The sequence below is a fragment of the Acromyrmex echinatior genome, chromosome 11, assembly GCF_024713525.1.
Source record: "Acromyrmex echinatior isolate Ae372 chromosome 11, ASM2471352v2, whole genome shotgun sequence".
Taxonomy (NCBI): Eukaryota; Metazoa; Arthropoda; class Insecta; order Hymenoptera; family Formicidae; genus Acromyrmex; species Acromyrmex echinatior.
In genome coordinates this window covers 9800527-9825809 of record NC_141862.1, presented here as the reverse complement: position 1 = coordinate 9825809, position 25283 = coordinate 9800527, and the positions used below count along the sequence as shown (strand labels likewise).

The 25283-nt window shown below is 32.7% G+C and overlaps 2 protein-coding genes across 4 annotated transcripts; both read left to right on the top strand.

Annotated features, from left to right (window-relative positions):
• The first annotated feature begins 334 nt into the window (after positions 1-334).
• betaggt-I (geranylgeranyl transferase type-1 subunit beta) lies at positions 335-2379 on the top strand. Its single transcript, XM_011060249.2, has 3 exons — positions 335-1282; positions 1445-1814; positions 1905-2379. The coding sequence occupies exons 1-3, from the start codon at positions 749-751 to the stop codon at positions 2024-2026; spliced, it is 1026 nt and encodes a 341-aa protein (XP_011058551.1). The 5' UTR covers positions 335-748; the 3' UTR covers positions 2027-2379.
• Positions 2380-3203: 824 nt separating this feature from the next.
• On the top strand, positions 3204-25246 carry sigmar (Tumor necrosis factor alpha-induced protein 8-like protein sigmar). 3 transcript variants are annotated; one of them, XM_087410864.1, is made up of 5 exons: positions 3204-3507; positions 20488-20566; positions 20680-20800; positions 21901-22196; positions 23065-25246. In XM_087410864.1, exons 3-5 carry the CDS (start codon positions 20791-20793, stop codon positions 23416-23418), a joined length of 660 nt encoding a protein of 219 aa, XP_087266990.1. In that variant the 5' UTR covers positions 3204-3507; positions 20488-20566; positions 20680-20790; the 3' UTR covers positions 23419-25246. The 3 variants fall into 3 exon arrangements, with proteins under 3 accessions (XP_087266990.1, XP_011058552.1, XP_011058553.1); XM_011060250.2 differs by lacking the exon at positions 20680-20800; XM_011060251.2 differs by lacking the exons at positions 3204-3507; positions 20680-20800 and adding an exon at positions 10970-12119.
• Positions 25247-25283: the final 37 nt, after the last annotated feature.

Below are 25283 nucleotides of genomic sequence, written 5' to 3'. Positions count from 1 at the left end.
GGACATAAGTTAGGAATTACGTAATCATAAATTTTGTTTCAATTTTGTTCGAGATGAGAAAAGTTTGAACCAAGACATTGTATCAATATAATATTACATTAATCATCATTTTTGGGCCTGTTCTTTTTCCAAAAAAAATTTTGAATTGTGTAGATTGATGCAATAAGTTAGTATTATTGAAACAAATCATTTGTTTTATTCCAACTTTATTGCTTAGTGTACATTACTTGCAAGCTTTAAAAAAAAAAAACAGGCCTAGGCAATTATATTTTATGGACATAGCACGGAACAGAATCAAAGGATTGTGGATGTTATCTGCTGGAAATATCCGGTTACATAGTCACGATACACATTTTATGCACGGAGGCGCCACTAGATGGGTCCATTTAAAACGTGGACACGTCGGTCAGGCTATTTCCTGATTCTGGAGTTCATTTACGCCTGTTTACGCTTGTTTACACAACGATTGTAACGCACTTTTTCTGTCGTCAATCTGACTACGGCGTGTAAAGGAAACGGATGACATGTGTCGCCCAGGCGTGAAGATTCACAATGCATCGGGGCATTTCCGGGAGTTGTGACGAGCGGGCATGGGTACAGGAAGCGAGAGGCGTGTCAATTGACAGGAATTACATATATGATTTGTCATCAAGTTCGCACAACGACAACGACAGGTTACCGCGTTTCTTGAGGCGTGCCGCGTGTCGATTTAGAGTAAGGTTTTAATCAACTACATCGAAATTTCATCATGACGCCGCGACTGGTGCGGGAGAAGCACGTCAAATACTTCCTAAGGTTACTACACATCATGCCTAGCAACCTGACGGATTTCGACTCTACCAGACCGATGATAGCATACTTTGCATTCTCCGGTCTGGATCTGTTGAACTCGCTGGATGAGATCAGCGAGCAAGCCAAGTCTGAGGCGATCGACTGGATTTATGGACTTCAGGTCGAAGGAGCCGGGCCGCGTTCCGGTTTTCAGTCATCCACAACGATACCGAAGGATGTACCCGAGTATCAGTATGGTCACTTAGCGATGACTTACACTAGCTTAGTAACCCTCTTGATTCTTGATGACGATCTGAGTAGAGTTGATAAACAATCCATCATCGAGGGGGTCCGAGCCTGTCAGAATCCTGATGGATCTTTTACAGCCATGGTCATGGGATGTGAGAGCGATATGAGATTCCTCTATTGTGCCTCTTGTGTTTCTGCAATTTTAGATGATTGGTCAGGTGTGGATATCTCAAGGGCTATTGACTATATTTTACGAAGCATTGTAAGCGTTCATTTAAATTATTATTATTACTTATTTTATTATTATTGTTACTTACTTTTATTATATTACTATTTATTAATATTGATTAGTAGGCATTATTATCTTTATTTTCCTTTTGCTAGTATATGTTAAATGGTTCACACATTATTGTGATAATTACAGTCGTATGACGGTGGTATTGGGCAAGGACCAGGTCTTGAATCTCATGGAGGCTCCACATTCTGTGCCGTAGCGAGTTTGTTTCTGATGAGAGAACATATTAACATATTGGAAGTATTGACACGGGATCATTTAGCTCGGTTAAAGCGTTGGTGCCTTATGAGACAGGATGGTGGATTTAACGGAAGGCCTGGAAAACCGTCCGACACGTGTTATAGTTTCTGGGTTGGTGCTACGCTCGAGCTGCTGGAGTTCCTTAATTTTTCAGACGCTGAACAAAACAAAACGTTTATCCTTAATACTCAAGACCCTCTCGTTGGAGGATTGGCCAAATTTGACAATACTCCTCCAGATCCTTTACATACGTATTTAGGTAAATGTGAGATAATTTACGTCGCAATCTTGTTTCATAGAATAATTTACACGTCTTTATAATAACGCAAGTATATAACTTCTTCAACAGGTTTGTGTGGCTTAAGTCTTTTGAGACAGCCTGGTTTGTGTTCGATAAACCCCGAACTTAATATTTCTCAACGAGCTTACGAGCATTTACAACGGATTCATAAAAAGTGGCGGAGTGAATGACTTCGGTGCATAAACATTCGAGGGACTAGTAATCATATCAGAAATGCACAGTACTTATTATATCAGATCGGACATTCCATCACATCGATCGTAACTCTTGTTCGCATTTCATCGCATTCTCTGTGCTAAAATTCGCATTCTAAAGATGTCAATTAATACTGCAACAATAATCACCACATGGACAGGATATTTCGTTTTGTATATTATTTGGGGCTGTTTGTTGAATGCTTGTTATAAGTATATATATGTAAAGTATATGTATTAAAGTATATGTATTAAAACATAGATATTATATATAGTTATATTGATAGAAAAGGAATATTAATAAAAACGATTTAGCTTACTCTTTGTAATTTGTGTTTTTTTTTATTCCGAATATTTAGATATTATTCATAATCTTATTAATATTCATTCAACTCAGGGAAATGATAACAAATTATATTGCAACATATTATATTTTCTAATTGCTTATCATAAGTTGATATAATTAACATATGCTTTGTATAAAATTAGTTGCATTCGAAAATTAAAATTTAGTAAATATTTAAAACAAATACGAACATTGAATAGCATTTTTATTTAATAAAAATAGTCAAATTGTGTGAACAAAAATATACTTGATATACGAGAAATATAATACACACAGTCTCTCTTTAAATATTCTTTTCGCATTTATATTTTGATTAATTTTTTAGATTGTTTTTATTAATCCTATATTATTATTACGTAAGAAATTAATGTTAAATTTTTAAATAAAACACAATAGTAATATTAATAACTAATTAAATTATTAAATGATATACGGTTATAACGCGCAACTATTTAAATACGAAATACGCGGCATATGCTTCGATTTACATACAACTTCATGCGCAATAAAGAGTGTTGAAAGAGTGTAAGTGAGAGACAAGAAAAACGAAGTATTATGAATACAAGTAACACGTATATGTAGGCAAATGACACTTTATAAAGACGTCAATTTACTAATCGTAAAAGAAAATGAGCTTTTCTGAGAGAACTTTTGATTTCGACAAACGCCATTTTCGTCGCTCATATTCGTGACATCGAGAATTTCATTCTGTGGAAGTGCAATAGATGCAACCTGCGTTAGCACCGCCCTTGACGCTCCTCGGCCAATCACGCGGCCCGGTGCTATGGCAACCGGGTTCGCGACTAGATTCGCGCGTATCGCTATCGCAGACGTTGCTCAGCCGTGCAGTGCGACGGATGTTCAGTATTGTCGAGCGCCGTCGCGACTGACGCAGTACTCCCGCGCCTCGCGAGTCGTGCTGATTGTGCGTGATTTTTTCTCACGTTTCTGTATCGCGCGTTATCGCGCAAATCGGTGAAACACGGAAGCACCTCCGATCCCGAGGACGACGCCGGAGCCCGACGGCGACCGCGACGGCTCCCGCCCGTGGAGAAATTTCATCCCATTCGCAAGTCGGGTCGCGCTCCCGCGGCCCACAACTTCGGCAGAGGTTAGTATGTGCGCGACAAATTCAAATTGACCGGATCGTCGCGCGCTATTGCATACGAAATCGCGAGCGGATTGGACTCATCTTTTCCCAGCTCAATCTTTCTCGGCCACTCTCGATTCGCAATAGCGCGAAATAATAGCGCGTATTACTTTTTATTAAATGCGAAGCGTTGACGCAGCATTATTGAAATTAAAATGAAATTGGAATTCATTCGCGCGCGCAATTCCGCGTTTCCGAGAATTTTCGCGTTCGATGAGCGAATATGCGATAGTCTTATTTTTATAAGAAGAAAAAAAATTGCAGCGTATGAATTTAAATGAGGACTGGTTTTTTTTTTATTTCCGTTTCTACCAACGTAGTTAACTTTAATTCTGGTTTAACTTACTTTTTATTTTTTTTCTAGTTTTAAGATTTAGAAAAGGATAAAGAATAAATTAAACCGAGATTAAAATTAATCTACATTGAAATAGGCATTAGCTGAACTTCTTGTTACTCTTTCTCTTTTTTATTCCAATATAAAACATGAAAAAATAATAAAGAGAAGAGCTGAGCCGTGCAAGAAGTTCAGCTGAAAAGAACAGATCTATAATTTATGTGAACTCCGTCGTATTTTGCGACTTCGCGAAATACGACTCCGAAATTGACTCCTTTTACTACGAAGAAATTATTCAGAGAAAAATGTTTGGTATTTGTGACTATATAATTGTACTGTATAAAATAATTACGGTTAAAAGCTCTATTTTTATGGTTATTACTGTTAATAATGATAATCCTATATGCATGTTCTTTCGAACGTGAAAAAATTGTAATTTATGATAATTTCAAATATTCATACAAAAAAATATCACATAAAAATGGTAAATAATATAAACATTTTTATTTAATATGTGCAATCACAATTATAGTGAATGTAACTATTTATGCGATAATAATAATTAAAAAATGTGTTAAGAAGAAATTCAAGATTTAAGCAATGTATATGACAATATTTAATAACACAATTGACTTATATTTTCATGGTTAAAATAACTATAAATATTATAGATGTTCCAAAAATGGCTAAATTATTAGTTATAAATAAACGAATTAGAATGTTTTAGTCTTTTTAAATCTATTAAATTCTAATTACTGCCTAAATTCTTTGGAGTGGAATCTCACTTTAAAAAGTGAAAATTGAGCCAATTTTGAAGAAGAAGGCTCAATTTTTAGTCTTTAAAAGTGAGATTTTACACTTCAGAGTGAAATTCACTCTAAAAGATTTAAAGAATAAGATAATTATTTATTCTGATTGATCATCACTCTTCTGATGATTCGTCTATTTTCAACCAGACGTTTTTGTCAGTGTACTGCCATGATTAGAGTGACTCACTTGTCTCGAATCGCGCCGCCACTTCCGGGTTGATTCGTCAACGCGAATTTCTCGGACACGCTCAATGCACTCGGTGGGATGTACGTTGTCTATTCATAAATATAACACGCGAGAAATTGCTTGGGAAAAGTCTCGGGAGATAAATATAGAGTTGAAATGAAAGGTTATAAAAGGAGATAAAAAAAGTTCGTTCGGTAGAGGAAAGACTGTTACAGGGCTCGATATATTATTCTAATGAGATTTTTAGCTTTATCATCGAGATCAACGTACGTCCCTTTTCTCTGTACTTCGGTATATCACCTCGATTAAAGTTTCCCCATTCACCACGTCGAATTTCATCTATGCGGATTATCTCTTTAATGCGTGGGGAAACGACTCCAGTCTGAGCTCTTTTGAGGTGAATTATGAAGAAATGCGCTGAGAGCGGCTGCTGAAATATTCCCATCGTTATTTCATCACATGAAAGGCACGTCGACTGATTTCCCTGTCCTTCAGTCGCTTGTTAGTGTTTATAATAACGCATACATGAAATACCAATAACATACATAAAGTCAATAATAACACATTTTAGCATTCTAGATAGAAAATATTTTGGTCCTTTTTCTGTCTCTAAAAGTGAAACATGTTGACGTTACCTTTTATACCAAGTATCAGGAATTTACCGCATCGGTTTCCAGACCCTCGTAGTTTCCGACATCTCGACAGCTTGTCGTATAATCGAAGACATTAAAGGCGTTCGTTTCTCTTGGCGGTTTTTTTTCCCGTATTGCCATTTCGTCAGTGACTTCGAATCTCATTTATACTTCGAATGGTTTTCAGTAATTTATTTTCAATATAAATATATATCACGTATAAATTTATTTTACTGTATATCTTATATAAATTTAAAATGGAATTACTAGATAATATCACAATATACAATAATATGTAAGATTATTATTAATATCAAATTTTTATCTTTAGACAAATTTTTCTAATTTTATAAATTTTAAATAACGATTAATTATCATGTAATGATTTTATGTAATGACTATTAGATAAATATTTGTCATATTTTTGACGATTTTATAATAATTATTAAATTTACCATCGAATATATTCGATGATAAATTTAACAATTATTATAAAACTATAAAAAAAACAAATATTTACTTAATATTCATTTTATATTCATTACATAATACTGCTACAGTTATTAACATTAGCATTTAAAAATTAGAAAATTAAGAAAATTTGTTAATTTGAAATAAAATTAAGCTTCTAAGACGAATTTTCTTAATTTTACAAATTTTTTACATAATTTTTTAAGTTTCAATGTTAATGATTGTAATGATTTTTTATAATAATTTGTATTTAAATATTTGTCATATTTTTTATGATTTTATAATAATTGTTAAATTTACCGTCGGATGATCATTACATCGCTCTATTTACTTAACGATTTTAATTACTTCGCTCGACCTTAATATCCGAGAGTGCATTATCATATTAAATAGAACATCAGCAAATTTTTTATTTTTTATTTGCACCACATTATACGTGATGTTCTTTATTACCTGTTTACTTTTGGAGCTAAAAAATATAGAAAAGTTTTGTAAGGATACGAAGATAAATGAGACTGTCCACGATTAACAGCTTTTTGAATTATTGCTGGGAGATGATACTATAAATTATCAGTGGAATGATAATGTATGATAGAGTGATAAATATCAGAATTAAGATTAGTCATGTGTGAAGTCCGCTTACAAAGAGAAAAATTAAAAGTCGTATCGAGAAATGCATCCCGATGCAATTATCAGATTAAAGCATTGAAAAATAATCCGATTGTAAATCATTAGGGAATACGGGTGGATACACATAAATTCCATGTTAATAGCCATTTTCTACATTGAGGAATTCAATACAGGAGAACCTTCGATATCGTTGAATATGCAGGTATCGATTGATTTCCAAAGACTGTAAATCAACCGATATTGAATTACAAATTATGTTAGCGAACGAGCATAAATGTTAAGCCTATGTTACACTGCATTGAAGATTGAGGATTGCGAATTAGGGGGGGATTAGAATTCAATCAGAACAAAACAGATTAAAATAGAAATTATCTCACTGGTCGAATTTTAATCTCCAAATATAAGTAAAATGTTTGTATGAGTCGCAGTTATCGATGCGTAAATAATATATTAAAACTATAAGATATAATTCGCAAACAATCGGAATGTACTTATCAAGTTAATTGCAAACGTTTCGACTCTGGATTTGAATACATAGTTTGTACTTGGCTTCCGCTGAAGAGGATTCATATTCAAAGTTGAAACGTTTGCAGCTAACTTTACTGATAAATACATTCCAATTGTTTGTGAATCATCTTATCGTTTTATAAATATATTGACTCGTATTTAAAACGTGCTTTTACGATATTAGCAACGTATTTACAATATAGTTCACGTTACGTATACTATATAGAATTTCAGACATAAAAGTGCGTATTTATTGATAAAAGCATGTTTTGAATACAAGCCATGACATTATTTACGCACCAACAACCACGGTTCATATAGGCATTTTTCTTACATTTGATTTAGTCTTGAAATCATAAAATTATTTTTATTTTTACTCTAATTTCCAATTCGCAATCCTTAATTTCCAATGTGTGTAGTGTAACACAGGCTTTAATTGGTAATAATTTTATCTATATTTTAAAACTAATTTAAAACTAGAACTAAAGAGATCTTTAAAGAGAATTCCGACCTAAAACGGTATAAAACAGTAATCTGGAATGAGATTTTAATGCGTAAAACTTAAGCTTAAGCCGTAAGAAATTAGCCAATCACAGTCGAATGTGAGAATAATCGACTACGATTGATCAATTTCTTACGGACTTAAAACTTAAATTCAGGGCTGGATATGTATTTGAAATACTTTTATTTGAAAAACAGTATTGGTAAGACAATTACATTGTTTGTATTTTGTGTTTGTTCGAAGTACATGAAAATATTTTATATTTTGTATTTTATGGGACAATATAAAAGTATTTTGTATTTTGTATTTCAAATACTAACATTAACAATTAACCTTATTATTTGAATTATAAAATATAAAAAGCTTTCAATTTCTCTTTCTTTAATTTTTTTAAAGATTTTAAATACGAAATATAAATACGCTTTTATGTGATCCACTGAAATAAAAAATACAAAATACGCTTGTATATTGCAAATAGTGTGTTTTAAATCAAAATATTTCAAATATAGCCCAGTCCTGCTTAAGTTTAGCAAGTTTAAAATCTTATTGTAGACGCCACTTTAAAGATGTATCGCTCGAACTTTCTTTAGCGGGCAACTTCTCTTCTCGGACTTCGCGATTATCACAGATTCATCTAGTATCATTACCGTGAAGACGTAATGATCGAACAAAAGATTAGATCGTAGAAAGCCGGCGACGGGCAATTCGCACTGCGGAAGAGAAACGGATGTGTTTCACAATGGCGTGACGGTAAGAAGCCACCTTAATTGCGCCATTTGTTCGTCGCGATTTAACGTTGTGCCATTTAGAGCGCATGGTTTGCTTCGAACGACTAAAACTAACGCCTTTCGTCTAGCAGTAACACTTCTGATATCGATTGAATTAACCGGAATTAGTTTAAAGCATTTGTTTGTCGTTTTCTGCAGTTAGAATCAGAAAGAAAAGAGTCGACTAATTAAAATATAATTAATTGACAGTGTTGAAACTGTATATTAGACTGTCGAGGGTGTAGTTTACATTCTTTCTTTCTCTCTCTCTATCTTGGTATAAAGAATCTATATTAGAATCTTGATAATAATAAAAAAAGAAACCACGCTTAGTTGACTATAGTTAGCGCTGACCGAGGCCGAGGAAATCGATCTTTAGGCTTCGCTGCAGTCGCGTTGCTTGGTTTTGTTCCTTTTTTTTCTGTGTTTTATGTTATAGGCAAAGTTATGTGAATCGTCAAGTCGTAAAAAGTTTCACTTAAGTACTACAGTGTAGTTTTGAATTGCGCTCCAGTTTTATATCGTAATTATATAACGCGTTTAAAACGGCCAGAATTAACAATATTTTTGTTTACTTGAATAACAAAGATTCGGTCTCGTATTTTATTAAAAAAAAATGGTCTTATTCTCTGAGTGAACTAATTTATTTTTATAATTAATCCCAATCTTAATTTTAATAATACAAAAAATGGTAAACAATATTGATGATATCATTGAGAATCTCTCTAACTCTCTGATATTCGGTTTTTTTTTTTCAGAACCATCAGCATATAAAATCGTGTGCAATATAATACAATAATTTATATTTAGAGATAAACGCTTGAAAAAAAGCTCCGGTGGCCTCACGAACAGAATCGATGATCGTTACAGCGTAAAATCTGTTCATGGTGCATGAATTTCATTGGTGCGGACACATGCACGCGTTATTGGCGAAATATTGAGACCGTGGAATGCGCGAAATGTTTGATTTGTTTTAATTTACGGAACACAAAGCGTAAAATGATATATATTGCGTATCCTTTGGAATTCGTTTAATGAATTGTTGCTGGCGTTGTTGCAGAACTCGTGTTAGGGCCTCTTTCACTCCGATTTTTAACTAATCGATGATTGATTCAATCATCACGATAGCCAACGTGAGGATACAGTGAATACAGTTTGTCTTAGAAGAGGAAGAGAGAGGAGTCTTTGATACAATAAACTGCTGTTGGCACTTCTGCGAGTTCATCGTCGATTAATTTAATCAGAAGTTGGTGAAAGAGGCCCTTAGAATTCGATCTATTGCGTGTACTTTAAAGTAGCACTGATAATACATAATAATACGTACTTATTAATCAAGCTATTCTGAAAGTGAAAGACTTGCAATTTTTCTCCAGCATCCCCTTAAGATCGAAATTGGCACATCGCTACTGTTTTGATTCGTTACGCTTTAAGCTAGTCACACACACTTTCCGTAACCGTAACCGTAACGTAAACGTAATACATAGGTTTTCGACCAATCGAGCTGCTCGATTCGGTCGTCCGTAACCGTAACCGTAACAATCGAACAACGCGATTGATCGAAAACCTTACTGTTAGTGTTACGGAAAGTGTGTGTGACTAGCTTTAGCGAGCTTCGTTTCGTTCAATAATGGAACGATAACTTGACAAGTTTATTTAAAGAAGCGGAAATGTGGAAGATGATCTTTATGCTGTATTGTGATATAATATGACGTTTAAAATTAAAAATCGAGCTTTTCTCTGTTTCTCTGTGACAAGACAATTTTATATTTGATCATATCCTTCAAGATCTTCAATACCGCATGTTCTGTTTATAATGCTTTAACTAATTACTATTTTTCACATCCTGTTTCCTTTCTAAAGTTCATGCTTCAGTTAGCATCGTGTATGGGTTATTTCGCGCCTAGAAATTATTTTAGCAGTACAAAAAAAAACACATGTATTAATCCCCCATGTATACTTAAAAAAAATATTTTATAGAGTTACTCACATCTCAATTTTATCGATAAATGCGTATGCATTTATCGATAAAATTGATTTGTGATTTATTTCTAAGATTTTGTAGCAAGTATATGTAAATTATACGTTAACTATATTGTTAAATTCATAATGTTAAATTATACCCAATTTGAGTTATTTTTATAATCACTTGTTGTCCTAACTGTTTCCATTTAATGTATCGTTAATTTAATTACGAAACAATTTAATTGGAAAAATGTTGTATTGGAGAAAATTTGACTTAAATTTAATAGATTTATCATTTTATTATTACTAAATACACTGAAAATGAATATATATACTAAATTTTAATAAATCATTCGTTTGAATAACGCCAACAAAATATTTATTAAATATAAAGATATTTATTTGGTACACTTATATTTATTTGATACACCAACCATTTAATTTCATTTAACTATCATTTCTCTTTATTAATAAATATTTATTTATTGTAAATAAATGTTTAGTCGACATTATTTAAATAAATAAATTTAATATTTTTTTCTCAGTCTACGTAATATGAATGTTGTTTATTTTGGAACAAACTACAGAAATGAATTGATTTATTTTCTGATACACGTAGAGGAGTTAAAAATGTAATACATGAAAGCTAAAAATAACAAATTGTTATTTCACTCAAGGGATTGGGGTACCATTGCTTCTTTGATATTTAACAGTACATTCTAAATGCGCGCATTTATCAATAGAAGTGAGTATAAATAGGAACCTTTATTTTCACGAAACTTCATCACAATTTTACCATTCAATTCCGATATCCAAGACAAATTCATTATCGATCAATTAGTCGCTAATCAAAATGATCAAAATGACTGTAAAATAACTTTAAACATCAAGCGAACTTGCTCTCGCGACAGTAAATTAACCCGTATTATCCCAACTATTTCTGAATGGAGTTGATGGAGTTTCAGCGAAGCGCAACGATCTCACGAAGTCTTTAACAGACCGACGAGCTTTTGTTGCATGCATAATTCGTCTTCTAACTTGTCCACCGAGTTCGTGGAACTCGCGTTACAACCACGTGCTAGACGCGCTACTATATCTCGGGGTGCGTGCGAGTGCTCATGCATAAAGTCCGGGGGCAGGTGGTGGTTATCCCGTGCGAGAAGATGCTCAGTTTAACGAGGAGGGGTAACGCGTGCTGTGCTGGTCGTACAGCTGTCGGGTGGTGTGCGACAGCTGCGTCTTGGGAACGAACGCGAAAAGAAAGCGAGCCCGCAGAGCAAGCGATGGAGGGGTTTGGCCTGTGTTCTCCATCTTGGTAGTATTACGCCGTAAACATTAACGAATGCGAGTGCGAGTCGGTTCTCCCGTCCATCGATTTTTTTTCCGTGGAAATATAAGTTTCGAGCCCGATGGAGCGGAACAAGGGAACTTTGTTTTTGCGTCAACCGGATAAACTTCGCTAATTAACCTGACGTTCGATTTGTTTCACTGCGACGTTAAGTAACTATATCACCATCGTGCGCCTGATGGAGTATAATGAAGTTATTGGAAAGATTGTAGGGACTTCGTATATGTGTACAAGAGGGAAAAGAAGAGATGATTGAATGAATCATTGGAGCTTGAAGATTTTTTTAGGAATTGTGATTAAAACTTTCTTTCCAGTTCGTTGGTTAGTGATAATTGATCGATCATAATTTAGTTTCGAAGTGTGTGATTAGAAAAAAGAAGACAGAATATCTTACAATACGTAATCATTGTTTCTCTTTCGAATTGTAAGTAATTATATTAATTTTTTAATAATTATTAATTATTACAGTGCGTTTTCTGATATTTTATGTAAAATCTTTATTTTTTATTAATCTATTATTATTCCTGTTATTTTAGTTTCCCAAGGTTAAAAATATAACACCTTGATAAACTCGGTCATAAATCACTGAAACATGCACATTTTATGATGACTTTATTACGCGCATAGTTTTCGTCGTAAGAATTCTTTCAATAAACAACCGAAGAATATTATTAAGCGTATTTTATGCTTAATAAAAAGAATACTTGCGAGACCGGAATAATTTTTCGATAATATAATAGCGTTTTCGATCGTAGCTGGTTTGAACCGACCTTGGATTAATGATATTAGTTGATGTTATAATACATGCAATAGTAGAGCATGCAATGTCATTAATCCAATCCAGATCGATTCAAACCCACTACAGTTAAAAATGTTATAAGTTGATGTTATAAGATGTTTACTTTTTAATATTTCCATAATTTTTACAAAAGAGACAATACAATTTCGTCTTCAAACCGCTTCATAATGATGATCAACTTCAATATCGAAAATCGTCCCGATATCGTTCTGCAAATCATTTACCCCGATGTTGCCCCGTCACCCTGATTGACCCTGCCACCAAGTATCGACATATCCGTTTCACTCTCGCGGAAAAGCCGATCGTCGTATCGGCGACGTTTCCCGTTAAACGACCGAGCTAAATTTACGGATATCGGAAAATGTTGATTGTTAGTCGCTTCGGTGTCCTTCGTAGCGCGTCGTTGCGATAATGGGAGGTAGATAATGCTGGCGACTAATTTTAGAAATGACGGGTCCCCGTAGACTTGTCCGCGGAACTTACGACTGTAAATCGCCGTGCACTGTTGCTTTTACCTCGTCGTGAAGAGAGAACGCATGTATCATCATGCCGTCTCTTATTGTAGCGAACACCAGCGTATATTAAATTTATAATGTTAAATTATACTCAGTTTGAGTTATTTTTAATTATTTCTATGGGTCGTCTACTCAATGTGTCGAATTTAACTAAAATAGTGGAGTTGAACAATTTAATTGAATTGAATTAAATATATTTCCTTGTGAGTTCATTATTTATTAAGTGTATACGTTAATATTTTACTTTGAAACTAATCACATGGATTGATTTATATATTGACATACATAAAAGTTAAAAATAGCAAAATGTTATATTTAATTCAAGAAATTGAATTACTATTGTTCTTTTAAATCTAACACACTGTTAATTCGTAATGTCGAATTATACCCAATTTGAGTTATTTTTAATTATTTCTATAGGTCGCCACTCAATAGGTCATTAATTTAACTAAAATAATGAAATTAAACAATTTAATTCAAGGAAATGTATTAAATTTGAATTTTAAATTTAGTTTATTATTTACGTGCACTTACATTATAACTTAAGGGATTAAAAGTTACCATTGATCGTTTAAATCTAATAATGCACATTAAAATCGTTGTATATAAATCGACATAAAGATATGTGCTTGATATAAATACAGAAGTAGATTAAACCGCGAAATCCTCAATACACTTTGTTGTACTGTTTGATAAAATGTGTACTAAGCATCTTATCATTCGAAATATTTTACTTTTACATTCAGATTAGATCAAGATACAATGACTCTAACATGCACATAGAGGATTGTGCATCTTGAAACGAGATGAAGCGAATTTATTAGAATATTTATACACAATTCCATTGATTGTAATAAATTCGTAATAAATTCGCTTACTTTTGCAATTCACCCCGTTTCAAGATACATAATTTGATCCCTTTTACGCGTACTTTTACACGTGTGTGTGTGTGTGTTTGTATTGTTAAACGTTTTTTAAAGCTCTATATATCAAAGTAGCGCATTCCTTTGATCTGAGCCGAAATGCCGAATAGCCTTTCTATTGGCTATTTCGACCGCCATTTGTGACCCAGTCTATTAAGCACTCAGTGTTATATCTGTAGTCCAATAAGAACTTAATCTCAAGAAGAATAAGAAAATCAAAATAATGTCAATTTGACGTCATATTGACTGAATTTATGTCATTTTTTGATCACGATAAAAATCTCGATGATCTAAGAATGATTTTATACATAAAGTTATTCTTAGATCATCTGAGATCGAGATTTTTATCATGACCGAAAAATGACATAAATTCGATCAATATGACGTCAAATTGACATTATTTTGATTTTCTTGTTCTCTTTGGGATATTATTGGTATAGAATATGATTAGAAAGTGGTAGAAAAAAATGGAGGACCTAATTGCGCTACTTTCATATATAGAGCTTTAACGTTTTCAGCATCACACGTGTATCGCGATGAAGGTGAAATAATTTACAAATGAGATTCTCTCTTTCTCTCTCCACGAGATCCGCGCCTATAACTAATGAGCGTAGTTCATCGTCGCTGCGATGACGTCGACGTAAAACGTTTAAACTCGGCGTTGACGTAAACGTTTAAACCCTGCCCTTCCTGAGGAGGAAGAGCGAAATTGTATCGTGACATCGATATGTATGTATACATCAACGATATTTGAAACGCGGGCGCGCGTGTACGGAGAACCAATAATTACGTTTGCCTTCGGCCGGCAGTTTATTTACGGCGGTATTGTTTCGCGACTAGTCGCGCCGAGTACCGGCATCGTAGGCACGCTGAAATCATCGTATAATTTGGATAGAAGCGCAGTTCTCGAGACCACGGATACGGGAAAATATCTACTGGTCGATCTCTGGCGTTTCTGTTCTCGGAAATAAGCGTAGAAATCATTTCCACGTGCTGTGACACTCTCAGTCCTTTTTAAAGCTCAAATAAATCCGATAAAAAGAGAAAGCAAAAATTTCCCCGATGTTTATAAACAATTTTATACGTATGCCCTATCTGTGATATTTTAGTCGACTGGTTATTAATTATAGACTTGATATTTATTTATGATTATTATAATCCATAATTATAATATATAGGAGAGAAAGAGAAGGGATAGACCGAGAAGAAGCTGGAGAGAGGATATATAGAAGAGAAAATGAGAAAAAGAAACCTGCAGAAAGACTTGTAGAAGGATATAGAGTAACGGTTAGGGATTAGAAAACATCGGAGAACGAATTTATAAACCGATTATATGTATATAATTAATTTATTATTAAATCCATTTAATTAAAACAGCTTAGTTTTGTTTAAAATCAATTTTCTCTTGAAGATTTTAAGAAGTGTATATTGAAAATTACTGGTAATTTCAATAATTCTGTCAACATTACAAATTTTGTGATAATTTAAATGAAATTAGTTATATATATATATATGAGACGGTCATTTTCGTACAAGAATTGATTCAAAATTAATCGGAGGTATTTGCAAATTCTTTTGCAATATTCTGGAAACATTGCATATCGAAATATCACACTACGAATACGTTTTACGAAGATCTGAGTCACAACCAAACTGGTTTTCACGAAGCGACTAGGATCCTCGTGGAACGCTGAGTTTCACGGTGAAACTCACGACATATACATATCGAATCAGGCTAGTTGAGGAAGGTAAATCGAATCAATCACGAGAGATACACATGGTTATTTATAGCTACCGATCGAATATTCCGAAGACAAGCCACCTGATGGACGGTCGTGAAAGATGTATGCGGAGAAGAAATAGCTACCTTAAGAGATTCCAGTTTATTCGAGTTAATTATTCGATACTGCGAAGTAACCGGATTTACTAGTCATGTGCTAACGGAGAAACGGTTTTTCCTTGCTCGATTAGAAATAAAAAGAAGATATCGATGTTTTCCACGAGTTCGGATTCGCAATAGAATCTCTGTAAATGTTTACCAGGAATAATATATCTCTGTATAAGAATTAAAAGAAATTCTGTCAATAAATTCGCTGCTCGATGGAAAAATGAATTTTTTATAAAATGTATTTTTCAATGAAATTAAATTATTTTTCTTTTTCATTGGAAAGAAAATTTCTAAAATAATACAGGTTCTGTTTCTCTCTCTCTCTCTCTCTCTCTCTCTCTCTCTCTCTCTCTCTCTATCGAGAATTTGCAAATATGCGCATGTATTTTCCCGATCGCAAATCATCGACTGATGAGAAAAGAATTTTATTCTTCCATTCTGCCAAACAGTCGAAAATCTACTGCGTGCGTAATTTCGTTTTCGCACACGTGACATTTTTGCATCGACTAACTTGGACGCATATTTCCGCGAGAAATTGCGCAGTCCAGCGCAACAATTGATTATTGGCAATGATCGGTATTGTTTGAACGAGCACGCGACACAAACAGGTACCTAAAAGCGCCAACGTGGGCACCTAAACAAAGCCCCAAAAGCCTTCGACTACCGCGGAAAGTTTAAGAGAGGAGAAAGAGAGAGCGAAAGTGTTTGACGATCGATCATTCATAACGTATTCCTATGCAGTTTCGTGTCCGGATTGCTGGATTCGGAAACAGTGGTACTATGATTTGCAAAGATGGATATTTATAATGAAGCGAACGTGATATTAACGTGATAATAACTTTAATGAAAATGAAAAATGAGATTAAACGATTGACGATTTCTTTTTTTTTATTCTAAGATTTATTCAAGTGTATTTCAGTGATTAAAATCTAGTCTATATTTTCGTCTTTTTTATTTGTATTATCGTTCCTGTACATTGAAAAAAATATTAAGTTTTAATAAATATTTATTTGAATAGAGTTCTAAAGTATATTTACCAAGTATAAACATATATCTATTTGATACAAAAATCATTAATTTGATTTAACTATTATTTTTTTATTAAATAAATATTTGTTGTAAGTAAATATTTATTTAGTGTTATTTAAAAAAATATGTATTAAAATTTAATAAATTTTTTCAATGCATTATTATTCTTCTTTTAAGTAAGAAAAGAGCTGTTATGATTGAGAATATATTTTGGTGCATAATATTTTTATATGTAAATTTATATGTAAATTCTAAATTTATCTTTCGGTTATACAAATTGTGCACCGCTCACTGTCTGACTGGAAAGGAATAAAGCAAACATGAAGCTGAAATAATAGTAATTAAATTGATCGTCGATTTGATAATGTTATTACTAGTATCTTAAAATATTGCATTAACTCGTTATGCGAAAAGAACTTATTGCGAAAAATATTATTTCAGCCAAGATATTTTTCGTAAGAAATTAAAATACAATATTTTAAAATACTAGTAACATCATTATCAAATAGATGATCGATTTAATTATGATATTATTATTTCAACTGTATAGTTTATGATTGCGTTTTAAGTCCGACAAGAAGCGGCACGCAATTTCTATAACTAAAATATGTATTTAGAATTAGAATTTACATATAAAAATATTATATCTAGGTATTTCGAGATCTGTAATCTCGATCATATATATTCGCCTTGTATTTTGATAATTATTAAAAATTTAACAATGAACGATAAAAGAATTCGATAGAAGAATTCGCGCAATCGCAGTTTTCTGCAAAAATACGATGAAATTAAAGAAATAAGATGAGATCTTATTCCGAAATTCCGATAAAAATAAACATCGAAAAGAGTCAAAATCGAGCTAATTTCTTATTCAAAATTTAAATAATATAACGGAGTTTATGGAAAAAAAAATCTCTGCTATAACATAAAACAATATTTCGAGTTTTACAGATTTCGTGAATGAAAATTAAATATTGTAACGGACATATACGTATTGTGTGAAATTCAAAATTAATATCCAACATTTTTCTGAATTTTTTATTATTAACACTATTTATTTATTTTTTAAACCTTTCAGCTTTTCACAATCTTACACACTGTAAAGGACTTATTGCGAATTGCGAAAAATATTACCTCTCAACCAGAATATTTTTTCACAATACGTATATAATACAAAATTCTTTAGTATTTTAAGATGCTAATAGCATTGTTATTAAAAAATTAATTATGATATTATTAGGTGTTGGAATTAATTCGTAGCGTTTTTAATGAAAGAATGTTATTTATTTCACATGAGCATTAAAAAATACATTAATGAAAGTACTTCCCATCACTTGTAAAACGCTACGAATTAATTCCAACACCTAATATATATGTATATATATATTTTACATAGCTGAAAGATTTCTTTATAATAGTATTGCACGTGAAGTTTGTCTTATTGAATTCGATATTACTGCAGTAACGAAATATCTAAAACGGAAGACAGTATTGACGCGAATCGCTTGAGTTTTTAATCGATTGCCCGTTGTCAGTTCGACCGTGCAAAGGTGAATGAGAGTCTCTGGCTCGCCTTGACGCTCCTTACTAAATCGATCCAACTCTAGCAAAGGTAGTGCCTTATATTGTGCGCCCGTATGTATGTATAGATGCGAATGATAGCGTACGACATGGATGTCGTCGACTCGTATTACATTTCATTTCCAGCATTAGGATCGTTCGCGCTTGTTAAGATGAATTGTAAGAGTGAGAGAGAGAGCTCCTCGACCACGTGTTACGATGATCCGTTTTGACACGAATTTGAGTGATAGTTTCCTGAAAAAAATATGTGAATTAGACCTAAAAACATTTTGTATGAAATTTTATAAATAAACATTCAGCAATGTTTGAAAATAGATATTTTTACAAGTTTATAAAGGAATTCGTGTAGATTTATATTTCACCAATGTAGATTTAATTTTGATTTAGGTTAAATCAAAAGAGTAAACTTACTCTTTATTTTTTTCTAGTGTAAGAATCAGAAATAGATGAAGAATAGGTAGAGCCGAGATTAAAGTTGATCTACATTGATGGAAATAGGCATTAGAGTGATCCTGCGCTTAAATATATAAAAAAGTTTATATAAGAAAGATAGTAAACATCGTATTCCCGAAGTTATCCTTTGAAAGAACCTTTATCTGTGTCAAGGCTGATAGCATTGTAAAAATCTGTAGGTGGCATTTATAAGATATTTATGAGACACGAGATAAACATAAAGAATATCTTTCAGTGATTTTTTATTGTTAAATATTAAAGGATAAAATTTGAAATAATCCCTTAAATTAAATAACATTTTATTTTTAACTTTTAAATATGTCAAAATGTATTATTTTAATACACGACATGTAATTAAAAAATAGCTACATTAATTTTTCAAACATTTCTCTGGTTGAAGTCAAAATAAACAATATTCGCATTAGTAAGTAATAAGTTAAATTTGAGTCAAATTAATTTTTTGAGTTCAATTGTTTAACTTTATTGTTTCAGTTAAATTAACGACATATTAAGTAGAAACAATGACAATTTATATTAAATAATTAAAAATGATTCAAATTAGGTATAATTTGACATTATGAATTTAATAATAAATTGGAGAAAACAGATGTGTGTAAAAATTTTTATTTTTCAGTATTTATTATTTCATTTTATGCGAAAAATCTTTATATTGCTGAAAAGCGTGTTTCTCTCACGAGGAATACATTTGGATTATGAACCAATCAATTTATATCTTTGATGATGCTTTTAGCTCAGGCAACGAAGCGTAATTAACTCTATCTCGACGGGCTTTGTGGCGGCTTTGCGTTTCGAGAAATCGAGCAACAATTCGCTGAATCCATTTAGAACAAATACATGTATTGTTCATTTTATTTTATAATAATTAATTTTTATGAGACTATACGGATGAAGAAATATAAAAAAATCATAAAAATTTCTCCTCTATTTTCTCTCGATATTGATTATTATGTTATTATATTATATAATTATGTAATATTGTAATTATCTAATATTGTATAAAGTGCAGTGTTTAAAATGTTTACGTTTGAAACATCTTTGCAAAATAAACGTTTAATAATAAAAGATATTTCAATTTTAAACGTTTTAGTGTTTCAAATTCACAGTGTTTTGTTCATTGAAAAAGTTTAAAATATTTTTAAATATTTAAAAAACAGACAAGAATAAAATATTTTAATATTTTAAAATTAAACACTTTTTTTTTAATGTATACAAAACATTTCCGTGAAAAATTTAGTTGAAAGAAATTTATAAGCGACGATAATCCCTTGAGAATTATATCGATATTTAATTCCTTTTCTGAAAACAAAATGTTAATTTTTTTTCTATTTGTGTTATAATATAAATTACAATCGTAAATTAATTTCTGCAGTGTAATAATTTTATTATATCGTTATTATTTATTTCTATTTCTGCGATGAACTTCGCGGAAGCTTCAACGTAAACGAAACTTTACGTAACTTTCTGAGAAATGCAATTTTCTCATCAAATCTTTGTGTTAGCGTCTTATGTACGTTTAAAAATATTTATCTATATTAAAAAATATTCGCAGATTTTTCTGTAAACCTTTTTTGAAATTTTTGCAGGTGGCGTGGGGCACAGCCGTAATGGAATTGCAGAGCTGGTTGCTCTATCATTTAGTGGCTGTCACCGACTGTAATCAAGGTAGCGAAGATTCGCCATTCATCGTGTCTCGCGCACTTCCATGAAACCGCAACATTTGTGTTACGCATGTAATTGTTAATGACACGTCGTTTATTAACCCTTGGTTATTTTAGTTACGTTTGCCTGAATTTGCCTGGACCATTATTCACGCACAATCAGTTCGCCGCTTCTTTATTTAATTTACCATCCTGCTATCACGATCCAGAGGAAACGGTGGTCTACCGATGCTTGATGGTAAGTTCATTGTACGAAGTGTGCAAACAGAAATATACGCACTATAGTATCGGGCTATAGTTGTAAGACCTTGTTGAGATGTACAGCCACTTTCGCGCCATTCTCAGGAAGTTGAAATTGTAACGTTCCGTCTCTCCCCAAGTCGTCAGACTTTCTACTTTTGTACCACATTCAAACACGCAAGCCTTTTGTTCCCTTGTTTACGAGTATAAGTTATTCGTAACCGTAGATTTGAAGAAGTTTTTTTTTTTTACGAAATATTTATCGTTGGGTGAAATATAGCTCATGTTAAACGCAATCTTGTATTACGTAATGCCTATTACGCAATAATTTTGAAATATTGAAAATTCTTGTGTTAGATAAATACAAAATGTAAATTTATATTAAATTGATATAAATTCGATTTTTAAATAATATTTTAAATATTAATATACGATTATATACACTGAGAGAAAAGTGTTCGCTATTTGTGATTATAATATATATGTATATATAAATAAATTTGCAATTTTAGTGAACTTTTTTTAAATTCACTTGTTATTATTTAATAATAACTAAAAAGTATGGAATAATAACTAAATAAACCTAAAGATTTTCAAACATTGTGTGACTATTATTAATAGCACAATTGACTGTATTTACATGATTAAAACCACTATAAATTATATAATTGTCCCAAAAAATGACTATAAATTATAGCTAAATTATGGTAATTGTAATAATTTTTTTTCTCAGTGTAATATTAGATATATATATATACTTAGCATAGACATCCAACGGATGTCCTAAAGACATCCAGAAGACGTCCTTACGTTTAAAGAGCGTTCCAGGATGTCCCTCGGATGAAGCGTGCTGTGAATAGCGTCATTTCTAATATTAAATGACGTTAAATATTAATGTTATTATAAGATTAAACAAGAGAAAATGATTGTTATTTGCAATATCTTAACGGTTGAAGACTTTTACTGGGCGAGCTTCACCTCAAACGAATAAAGCCCGAGATCGCACGGTCGCATTTACCGCTAAATAAAAGCTAAAACGCGGACAAATGCGCACAATGCACACGAGTAGCGGTCGTTCACTGTGCGAAAATATTGCAGTGATGCAGTCGGTAAACACAATCGGAAGTAGCGGTGGAGGCGGAGGCGGCGGATCGTATTCCGCTGGTGGTGGGACTGGAAGTCGCACCCGCGATTTAGGGCTACGCGCCCAGAAGAAGCTTCTCGGCCGCATAATGTCCACTAATGCAGGTCGATCGCTCTTCATCGATGATGCTACGACGTCATTGCTTGATAATCTCTACAAACTGATGGAAAGCGTCACCAAAAGCAACCCACATTTGGACAAGAAGGAGCCCGAAAAGGTCCTCAAGAACATTGTCAAATTGTCTATCAAGGTATATATAAAGCATTTCAGAATCAGATTTTAATTTTGATGATAGATCCTGCAATAAGTTTCAAGCTGATTGAGAAGGACAAAGCATCATTAGAAATTGTATATTGTAATATTTATTTCTGCAAACTTATAGATGTCTCAAATTGAAAATCTTAAAGGAACAACTTAAATGTAAAATATAATTAACATCAACATAAACTGTTCAATGAACTGTTTTGAATTGTATCTTCCATAATTAAAAATTTAATAATTAGCATCATTTAATCAACTTGAAATAATAAATACATTTATTTTAATGCAGACACATTTACTTCGAAAATTTTTATCTCATTTTTTACTTTACCTCACCTGTATGTAATGATAAAACCGGAATAATTATTATTAAATGCTAATAATTAACATAATAATTAGCTACTTATACGCCCAGCAAACGAGAATGGATTAAAATGGATTGAAATTTTTTTCTACCCGAATGTGTATTTTAAATAGCGAATATTTTTTTTGGATTTAATTGGATTCAATTGGATTCAATTGGATTGAAAAACTGCATTTCGTATTCAAAATTTTGAATTGAACAATATTCACAATGTGTGTGCACAGAAAAAGCTAATATTATTTTTAGATTGAAAAGCATAGAGGTAAGCTCCATGCAATTCCTATAAATGAATAAAAATGCATTTAAAGTTGAAAAGCATTCATTTTAACATTCATGAATCAATATTTCTGAAAATCTGAGTCCATTTCAATTCATTTCAATCCATTCTCGTTTGCTGGGCGTATAGTATAAATTAAACGCACAATTAATTTTGTATTTATATGATATTAATTTCAATGAATGCATAAATTAACTCGTGGAATGCAATTCGTAGATTGGACTCGTGCAGCGCAGTCATCAATTCCGTTCGAACGACGCCGAGAAGCTGGAAGAGATCCGAGAGGCTCTGGGGACAGTGGCGATGACTGTCGTATCATTCTACGAGGTGGATTATAGTTACGACCAGGAGTACCTAACAGGTTCAATGGAACGTTGCCGAACGTTGCTCCAGCAGTTAATAAAACCGCATCTTACGGACAAGTCGTCACAGCGTTGCGACCAGGTGTTCGACTTTCTGGCGTATCCCAAATTTTTGGACTCGGTGTTCCGATACGACTCTGAACATAGACCCATTCTCGGCATGCTAGTCAGTGACCTCAACAAGGCGTTGGATGCCAGGCGGCTTTGATTCTATAAGAATGATATTCACATGTTAATAAGAACGAATCGATGGCCAACAACACGGTTCGATTGCTGGGAAAATGTCCATCTCTCTCGGCAACGGCGGTCTCGCGATCGTGATCGATGATGAGTCGACGAACACAGCGGACGATCCGTTGGACACGCGCGCTTCGTTACACTTTATTTCACAGCGAATAGACAACGTGCTGCATACTTTTTCAGTGTGACGACAATATAGTTTCTCATAGCGATAGAAAAAAAACTGCGTTTTTTGCTCGCGATCACCCCCACCCAGTAGCCGGGTCGGGATACTCAGTGCGAATCACTCGCTCATTGATTTATGCAATAATTGTTTAATACTCCGCTTATTTTAAGGACACGGTGTCACTTCACCTGCATTACGCAATTGGTGTGTTATGTACAGGATACCAATTGTTAATCTATACCAAAAAAGGAGTATAATAAGCTTACCATGAAAAATGACAGAAAAGATGAAATATTAATTTTAAAATTATTGCATATTTTTTTAAACTGCATATTAGAGTTTAACTTGATTTGGGATTTTTATTTGTTTTCATTAGTTTATATAAGCAAAAAATTTTTTCCATTCGGATACGAAAATTGAGTTTTGTTTATACTAATAATTCAATTTATTGTATAGTTAATTTTATTTTTAATTCAGATTCGATATCTTTATTTGGCAAATTCTATTCGTGTAATGAAACTATGCAGTCACAACGATGATCGAAGAAATTAAAACTAATGATTTTTTTTTTAATATTCTATGATCAAGATTTAGGATCAGACCTTAATCGCGATTATAAGGAATTTCATATAAAGTTAAAATCCTGCTGTAAAAGCAGATTTGTGTTTGTCTGCTTTTACATGTATCATGACGAGTACAAAGAGTAATGGAAAAACGTTTTCGAAAATTGCAAAAGTCCATTCGCTGACCAGAATAGTTGAAGTAATAAATATCTATGTAAAGTAGATCTTTTCCATATTAAACCGCGCGTGTGAGGATGCTAGTATTGTCGCGTGCAATAATAGTGGATGTTCGAGCAAGGGATTTCCTTCTTCTCTCACGTCGAATTGGAAACCGACGGTAATCACGCGACACATCTTTGTGCTCTATGTAATCTCCAATTTCTGCGATTCTTCTTTAGATACATTTCTAGCGGGGTTCACCTCGAGGTGAACGGCCTTGGAGCTAAAACAAATAAAAACTGCGATGAACGCTTTCTGAGCGCTGTGCTCACGCCCTTTGCCCTTAGCGGGCAAAGCCGGAGTTTTGATTTTAAAACAGCGTTATATTTAATATATGTTTTAAAAGAGTTATAATTTCATAACGTCAAGAAAAATGTTAATATATTGACAAGAAAAGATTTTTTGACGAATATTTTAGAGATAAATTAGATTTTAATCACGCCACGATCAATTTTTTTTTATTTTATAAAATATGAATTTTCTCAAAACGAATAAATATATCGGTCATCTTTCTTCGTACACGCGCAAACAGTAAGACGCATGCATTGCGAAAGTATCGGGATGTGCATTGCGTACACAATTAGCGCTCACTATTAGCGCTATTGTACATGCACATTTTTTATAACACTCGATTAAAGAAACAATTTCTACATATCTGATTTCATCGCGATTTTATATTACGATGATTATTAACGTAGGACAAAGAAGAAAAAAAAGAAAACTCTATCGACATTTTGCGCCTTTTGTACGCGGTGTATATCCACTTTACACGTTATTTGTGATGATTGTCTATGTTAAGAAATGTATAGGTACCAAGCCATTATAATAAATTATTAACAAACAAATAATCTCGTTTGTCTCTGCTATTTGCTGTTGCACTTTACT

Bases quoted from the DNA above. Each gene is read 5' to 3' on its own strand.
- betaggt-I (XM_011060249.2), top strand. From the start codon at position 749: ATGACGCCGCGACTGGTGCGGGAGAAGCACGTCAAATACTTCCTAAGG. The intron at 1,283-1,444 runs GTAAGCGTTCAT...TGATAATTACAG, and splicing joins ACTATATTTTACGAAGCATT to TCGTATGACGGTGGTATTGG. The intron at 1,815-1,904 runs GTAAATGTGAGA...CTTCTTCAACAG, and splicing joins TCCTTTACATACGTATTTAG to GTTTGTGTGGCTTAAGTCTT.
- sigmar (XM_011060250.2), top strand. From the start codon at position 20,509: ATGGAATTGCAGAGCTGGTTGCTCTATCATTTAGTGGCTGTCACCGAC. The intron at 20,567-21,900 runs GTAGCGAAGATT...AAAATATTGCAG, and splicing joins TGTCACCGACTGTAATCAAG to TGATGCAGTCGGTAAACACA. The intron at 22,197-23,064 runs GTATATATAAAG...TGCAATTCGTAG, and splicing joins TTGTCAAATTGTCTATCAAG to ATTGGACTCGTGCAGCGCAG.